The sequence below is a fragment of the Xiphophorus couchianus genome, chromosome 23, assembly GCF_001444195.1.
Source record: "Xiphophorus couchianus chromosome 23, X_couchianus-1.0, whole genome shotgun sequence".
NCBI classification, from domain to species: domain Eukaryota; kingdom Metazoa; phylum Chordata; class Actinopteri; order Cyprinodontiformes; family Poeciliidae; genus Xiphophorus; species Xiphophorus couchianus.
In genome coordinates this window covers 16,544,567-16,552,269 of record NC_040250.1, presented here as the reverse complement: position 1 = coordinate 16,552,269, position 7,703 = coordinate 16,544,567, and the positions used below count along the sequence as shown (strand labels likewise).

The 7,703-nt window shown below is 39.6% G+C and overlaps 2 protein-coding genes across 2 annotated transcripts; both read left to right on the top strand.

The window, feature by feature from the left end:
* Positions 1 to 2,658, top strand: pcdhb (protocadherin b). Its single transcript, XM_028008054.1, has one exon. The coding sequence runs from the start codon at positions 193 to 195 to the stop codon at positions 2,641 to 2,643; it is 2,451 nt and encodes an 816-aa protein (XP_027863855.1). The 5' UTR covers positions 1 to 192; the 3' UTR covers positions 2,644 to 2,658.
* A 985-nt stretch (positions 2,659 to 3,643) lies between these two features.
* On the top strand, positions 3,644 to 6,270 carry LOC114138844 (protocadherin alpha-C2-like). Its single transcript, XM_028008278.1, has one exon. The coding sequence runs from the start codon at positions 3,841 to 3,843 to the stop codon at positions 6,253 to 6,255; it is 2,415 nt and encodes an 804-aa protein (XP_027864079.1). The 5' UTR covers positions 3,644 to 3,840; the 3' UTR covers positions 6,256 to 6,270.
* Positions 6,271 to 7,703: the final 1,433 nt, after the last annotated feature.

Sequence of the window (7,703 nt, the reverse complement as noted above, 5' to 3'; positions counted from 1 at the left end):
TCTTTCTTGAAATCACGACACACCTTTTTCCACTGGCTGTACCGAACAGTCTCTGGATGTTTTTATGATTTAACTAAGTCCGTATGCCCCTTTTATTTTCCCCCCTGGTGTTTATGTGGGGATTTCTGCACAACTTTAAAATCAACAAAGGAACAATAATTGATTTATTTTTTTCCCCTTTTTGAAGGAAGGATGGCATATTGGGCCTCTGTCTTTGTCTTGGCCGCACTGTGGCCCGGCGCTTTGTCTGTGACACGGTACTCTATTGCCGAGGAGATGGAGAGGGGTTCCGTTGTGGCTAATCTTGCTGCGGATTTGGGACTTGAGCTCGGAGGTTTGACACAACGAGAGGTAAAACTCGATATCTTCACAAACAAAAAATATCTAGACTTTAACAAAAAGACTGGGGAGCTTTACATCGTTGAAAGAATAGACAGAGAATATCTTTGCCCAGCGAAGCCAACATCTTGCTTTTTAAAGCTTGATTTCATCATCGAGACCCCACTGCGCATCTTCAACATTGAGCTCGGAATAACAGATATAAATGATAACGCTCCACATTTTCGAAGGGACAGAGTAGAGCTAGACGTTTCAGAATCCGCCACGCCGGGGGAGAGATTCTCACTGCCCAATGCTGTAGATCCAGATGTTGGCGTAAATACGATTAAAACATACAAACTTAGCACCAGTGACCATTTTACCATAGAAATTCAGACTGGCAGTGACGGAACGCAGTATGTAGATTTGGTATTAACGAAATCGTTAGACAGAGAGGAGAAAGCGGTGCATAAATTAGTCCTGACCGCTGTGGACGGAGGTGTCCCTGTGCGTTCAGGTACTGCCAACATTATAGTAAGAGTACAAGACACAAACGATAACCCTCCTCAGTTTGACAAGCAGACGTACACAATAAACATGGCAGAAAATACTCCGATAGGAACTCTGGTCGTTAATCTTAACGCTACTGATCTTGACGAGGGGAGTAATTCAGAGATTGTGTACGCATTCACTCTTTACACGTCGGAAAAAACGCAAGACGTCTTCACGCTGGATCCCAACACAGGAGAGATAACAGTTAAAGGAACCATAGATTATGAAGATATGAAATTTTATGAGATGCACATTGAAGCAAAAGATAAAGGAGCACACCCTCTGCTGGGCCAGTGCAAAATAGTGGTTCACGTGACAGATATGAACGATAATTTCCCTGAAATTACTGTGCAGTCTGTGAAAAACACAGTGCCTGAAAATGTACCTGTAGGAACTGTTATTGCGCTGGTAGGTATAAGTGACCGAGACACAGGTGATAACGGAAAAATAAACATCTTCATACACGAGGCCATGCCGTTTATTCTCAACAAATCATCAGACAGACCCACACATTATAACCTGATAGTGTCTGAGCCATTAGATCGGGAAAAGGTACCTGAATACGACATAACACTAATTGCTAGAGATACAGGGACACCTCCCCTATCTGACAATGAAACAATAACCGTGCACCTGCTGGATGTTAATGATAATGCGCCACAATTTCCCCAGTCATTTTACACCATACGAGTAATGGAGAATAACGCACCTGGCTCCTTGCTCAGCTCACTCACTGCATTTGATCCTGACCTCCATGAAAACCAGTATCTAGTTTATTTCATCATAGAGAAGGAGATTGCCAACACCTCCATGTCTATGCTGTTCTCCATCAATCCAGAGAACGGGAATCTTTATGCACTGAAAACGTTTGACTATGAGATTGAGAAGGAGTTTCTTTTCCACATTGAGGCCAGAGACTCTGGTTCTCCTCCTCTCAGCAGTAATGTGACCGTCCACATCATCATTGTTGACCAAAATGACAACGCTCCAGTTATTGTCTCTCCTTGGCGCGCTCATGGCTCTGTGGTGGAGGAGAAGATCCCCAGATCCACAGATAAAGGATCCCTGGTGGCTAAAGTGATCGCCTTAGACACAGACTCTGTGCACAACTCTCGGATTACCTACCAGTTTCTCCAGGTGACTGATGCTTCCTTGTTCAGCTTGGACCAATACAATGGAGAGATCAGGACTATGAGGATGTTCAGTTACAAAGACTCGCGCCACCTCAGACTCGTTGTTGTTGCCAAGGACAACGGGGAGCCTGCTCTCTCTGCTACAGTCACCATCAAGCTGCTGACAGTGGAGACTGATGTTAAGGCCTACTCTGACATGACTGAGATGCCTCTGGAATACGACATCTTTTCAGACATCAACCTGTATCTGGTCATCGGTCTGGCCTCGGTGTCATTTCTCCTGCTCATCACCATCCTGGTCACCATCGTGTTGAAGTGTCAGAAACCCAAACACAGCAAAACTGCTCCTCCCAGCAGGAACAGTGTGATCAGTGAGAGGAACTCCACCATCGCAGACTCCACTCTGGTCTCCAACGATGCCTACTGGTACAGTCTGTTTCTAGCAGAGACCAGGAAAGGAAAGCTGGTGGTCAGACAGCCTGTGCCAAAGGGCTCCAGATACATCGTGTCCAGCATCCCGAGAGGGACAGGACTGTCAGAGACTAGTGACTCAGCTGCTTCTACTCTGCAGGTAGGAGTGCTGACAATAATAATTCATTTTTCTTTTCAGTTTCATGGCATACAGTGTATATTTTTATGACATCATACTGCAGTTACACAGCCATTCTATATATAAACAAGAGTACTGACTTTCACCTTTGAAAATAATTGTTTTGAGTAACATTTGGTTTAATGAAGGCAGTGCGGCTTGATGCAGCCAATTTTTATCTCCTGAATGCTATTTTACAGTAATGTTTTGTTTCTTTCAACAAAAAAAAAAAAGCAATCATATCTTTTAATATATCAAAAAATGTGTAACTATGACAAGTTATTATTGTATTGTTGGTTTTGTAAATTATTAAACCGTATCAGAACATATGAAAACAACTCATGACCACAAGTCAGTTAAAGAAAGTGAGGTGAATGCTTTAACTCAAAAGCATATTCTCACATATTTAATTTAAACTTTTGTAAATATATTTAAACTTTACATTTATATGTAACAATTAATCTTCTTGAGAGATTTTTGAAATTAATCAAAAAATAAACATTAGTGTGACAACTTAACTTAACTATCCTACACTTCTTAAATTTGTTGAAAATACACTTTAAAAAATGCATTTAATTCAACATCTACACACAGAATTTATTTACAGTTTCACAATCAGTCTGAAAAAATACGCTTAAAACCTTTCTAATGTGTGTGAGAGGAGAAACTATAAAATGTCCTAAACAAAATCGATTTATTTAATTTGCTAAAACCTTTAAGAAATCAAATTCTACTCTTGATTTTATTTAAAGTTTGTCTTACCAACAACAACAACAATAATAATAATAATAGTATTGATATATACTTCACAAAATTACCTGTATTTCAAATATCACACCACTGACAATTAATAGAAACGATTTTTACATGAGAAATGTAAAATATTTAGGACAATTTACTTTTCCAGTATGCAATGACAATACTTTAAAAAATATTACAATTTTCACAAATTTAATTTTATATATTTGGGTTTGATTAGACCGGAATGGAGGCGCTGTTTTGTTTTTTGAAATCCGGGTGCAAAACGTCAATATAAGAGGTCGCTGTTACCGGAACGGTTTCCTACAGACTGGATAGATCCATGTTGCTGAAACACCACTACGAGAATGGAGCTCATATTAATTTTAATTATTTCCCTTTAGAATATCCATAAGACTTTTTGAATCGAAGCGTCGCGAAAATAAATCAAGGGTCGCAGAAAAACGTCAGCTACTTCATCATTTCAATGTTGATATTCTGAAGGTGACAATGGATCCCGTTTTAACAAAGAAATCAATGGAGAGGTCGGTGCTGCTCGTGATTCTTTTTTCCGTGTTTTGTGAAACATCAAGCTCGGTGACTCATTACTCCATACCAGAGGAAATGAAAGAGGGATCAGTAGTCGCCAACCTCGCTACTGATCTTGGTCTGGACGTTAAAACATTGACAAAGAGAAAGATGCGCCTTGACATCATCACTAACAAGAAATATCTGGATGTGAACAAAGAGACTGGTGAGTTGTACATTGTCGAGAAGATCGACAGGGAGCACATTTGCTATACAAAATCTTCTTGTTATTTAAAACTGGAAATAACGCTGGAAAACCCTTTACGGATATTTAACATAGAGTTAGAAGTGCTAGATATGAACGACAACGCCCCGCAATTTCGAAGAGACGCCATTCATTTAGATATATCCGAAGCAACGCCGAAGGGAGAAAGGTTTTCTCTTAGCAATGCGGTTGATCAAGACGTTGGAACAAATTCACTAAAAACATATCATTTGAGTGAAAGTGAATATTTTAATATTGAGGTTCAAACAGGAAGAGACGGATCAAAATTTGCTGATTTGATCCTGAAAAAGACATTAGATCGAGAGAGGCAGGCACTTCATAACCTGATATTAACGGCGGTGGATGGAGGAACACCGGCTCGATCTGGTACTGTTAGCATTGTTGTTCATGTTTTAGATACGAACGACAATGCACCTGCATTTGATAAAGCAGCCTACAATATCCAAGTCATGGAAAATTCTCCCATTGGAAGTGTAATTATTCACCTCAATGCAACAGATTTGGACGAAGGATCAAATTCTGATATTTCATACTCATACAGTTTATATACATCAGAGAAAACACAAGAAACATTTAATTTGAATCCAACCACAGGCGAAATTACTGTGAAAGGAATGTTGAACTATGAAGATTTTAGGATTTATGACATGGAAGTCATAGCAACAGATAAAGGAGTGAATAGTTTATCAGGACAATGTACAATAAAGATCCTAGTTGAAGACATGAATGACAACCACCCAGAAATATCAATTAAATCCTTTCAGAGTCCAGTCAGTGAGAACATAGAGTTAGACACAGTGATAGCTGTAGTTAGTGTGAGTGATAAAGACTCAGGTGATAATGGACAGGTTGATCTTCATATTCCAGAGAACATGCCTTTCAAACTGAGGGAGTCCTCTGATAACTATTATGAGTTAGTGGTGTCAGAGCCATTAGACAGAGAGAAGGTCCCAGAATATGAAATCACCTTCACTGTCACAGACAGAGGGTCTCCTCCACTATGTGACAATGAAACTATGACTTTGGAGCTGCTGGATGTTAATGACAATGTTCCTCAGTTCTCCCAGTCATTTTATACCATACGTGTCACGGAGAATAACGCACCTGGCTCCTTGCTCAGCTCACTCACTGCATTTGATCCTGACCTCCATGAAAACCAGTATCTAGTTTATTTCATCATAGAGAAGGAGATTGCCAACACCTCCATGTCTATGCTGTTCTCCATCAATCCAGAGAACGGGAATCTTTATGCACTGAAAACCTTTGACTATGAGATTGAGAAGGAGTTTCTTTTCCACATTGAGGCCAGAGACTCTGGTTCTCCTCCTCTCAGCAGTAATGTGACCGTCCACATCATCATTGTTGACCAAAATGACAACGCTCCAGTTATTGTCTCTCCTTGGCGCGCTCATGGCTCAGTGGTGGAGGAGAAGATCCCCAGATCCACTGATAAAGGATCCCTGGTGGCTAAAGTGATCGCCTTAGACACAGACTCTGTGCACAACTCTCGGATTACCTACCAGTTTCTCCAGGTGACTGATGCTTCCTTGTTCAGCTTGGACCAATACAACGGAGAGATCAGGACTATGAGGATGTTCAGTTACAAAGACTCACACCACCACAGACTGGTTGTTGTTGCCAAGGACAACGGGCAACCTGCTCTCTCTGCTACAGTCACCATCAAGCTGCTGACAGTGGAGACTGATGTTAAGGCCTACTCTGACATGACTGAGATGCCTCTGGAATACGACATCTTTTCAGACATCAACCTGTATCTGGTCATCGGTCTGGCCTCGGTGTCATTTCTCCTGCTCATCACCATCCTGGTCACCATCGTGTTGAAGTGTCAGAAACCCAAACACAGCAAAACTGCTCCTCCCAGCAGGAACAGTGTGATCAGTGAGAGGAACTCCACCATTGCAGACTCCACTCTGGTCTCCAACGATGCCTACTGGTACAGTCTGTTTCTAGCAGAGACCAGGAAAGGAAAGCTGGTGGTCAGACAGCCTGTGCCAAAGGGCTCCAGATACATCGTGTCCAGCATCCCGAGAGGGACAGGACTGTCAGAGACTAGTGACTCAGCTGCTTCTACTCTGCAGGTAAGAACATAAGTGATACAGTGTATACTATATGCTTTCGGTTTTAAGTCTACAATTGAACTATCATTCAGTTTTATATGTTTTTAGTAGTCCTACAAACCTTTTTTTCTATGTATACCGACTAAAACCAAGGAACTCGCATTTTCTAAAAAAATATTCAGTTGCTCCAAGATTTTACTGACTTACTTTACAAACAATGCAATGCAATTTATTTTTAAACTAAGGTTTAAGTTTATCATGTTTTACTTTGTTTTTGTGCTTTTTCTTTGACCAACAATATTTTGTATAATTAAAATATTGTTCTGAGTTTATCCTCCCACATTTTTTTGTGATGATATTGTAATTCTCTCTCAATGATCTGACTACACAGCATAAATGTACAACTTCTCTGAAAAAAATATTACAGTTTTAGATTATTAATAGTTTCATTTATAGAAGATTTTGTATATATTGTATCTAAAATAATCCTATCTAGATTTTTTCTTATGATTTCATCTTTTAATAACGAACATTTATTTTCTGAAGGTTAATATTTTACTAATTTCTCTTTTTACGTGTTTTATAAAATAATATGCCACTTTAGCAAGACCTAAATGTGATTGTTTACCGCAAGACCGTAATGCCGATATTCCAACACATTCTCACTCCCGACTCGTCATATATTGACGGGACGATTTCTGACCATGCGTCACATATTGACGACTTGGGCAGGGTCCTTCAGCGTCACATGTTGACGATTTGGGTAGGTCACATGTTTTACGTGGATTATTCACGCGAAGGGTTCTCGCAACCACTGCCTAACCTTCAAAACCCGACGATTTGGTTAAGTTTAGGGCAAAAATTACGGTAAGGCATAGGGTAAAACCCCTCGCGTCACATATTGACGCGAAAGGAGTACCCTGCGCGTCAATATGTGACGAGGACAGACCGTCCGATGCGTCAATATATGACGAGTGGCGAGTGAGAATGGGTTGGAAATTCTTTCGTTTATATTATTTAATTAATCAATTTAATTATTGAACTCTTGTATTATCGACGAGTCACTTGCTACTTAGCCCATCCTGCCGTCAGCTCTTAAACAAGAGAAGTGTCTGTTAATGAGTTTTATTTATGTACAACAAATATTTAAACCACTATTTCCATAATCTAAATACGGCATATACATTTTTAACCGTTGCTTAACATGTTTTCATTTTCATTTCAGATAATAGCAATTCAAAGCTTATGAAACAAGAATATAGGACTTGTTTAGTCGAAACAATTGAAAGCGGATTTAAAGTGACAAAATTCTGAAAATGAACAATATTAGTTTCTCAAACAGGACAATGGTCTAACGTGTTATATTTTTCTAACTTGCGTCTATATTTCATATTTGATTAACGAAGATCTTATTTACCTTATTTTATTGTGCTCATATTTCACAATTTTTATTTCTTATATTAATGGTGGCGCTATTTTGC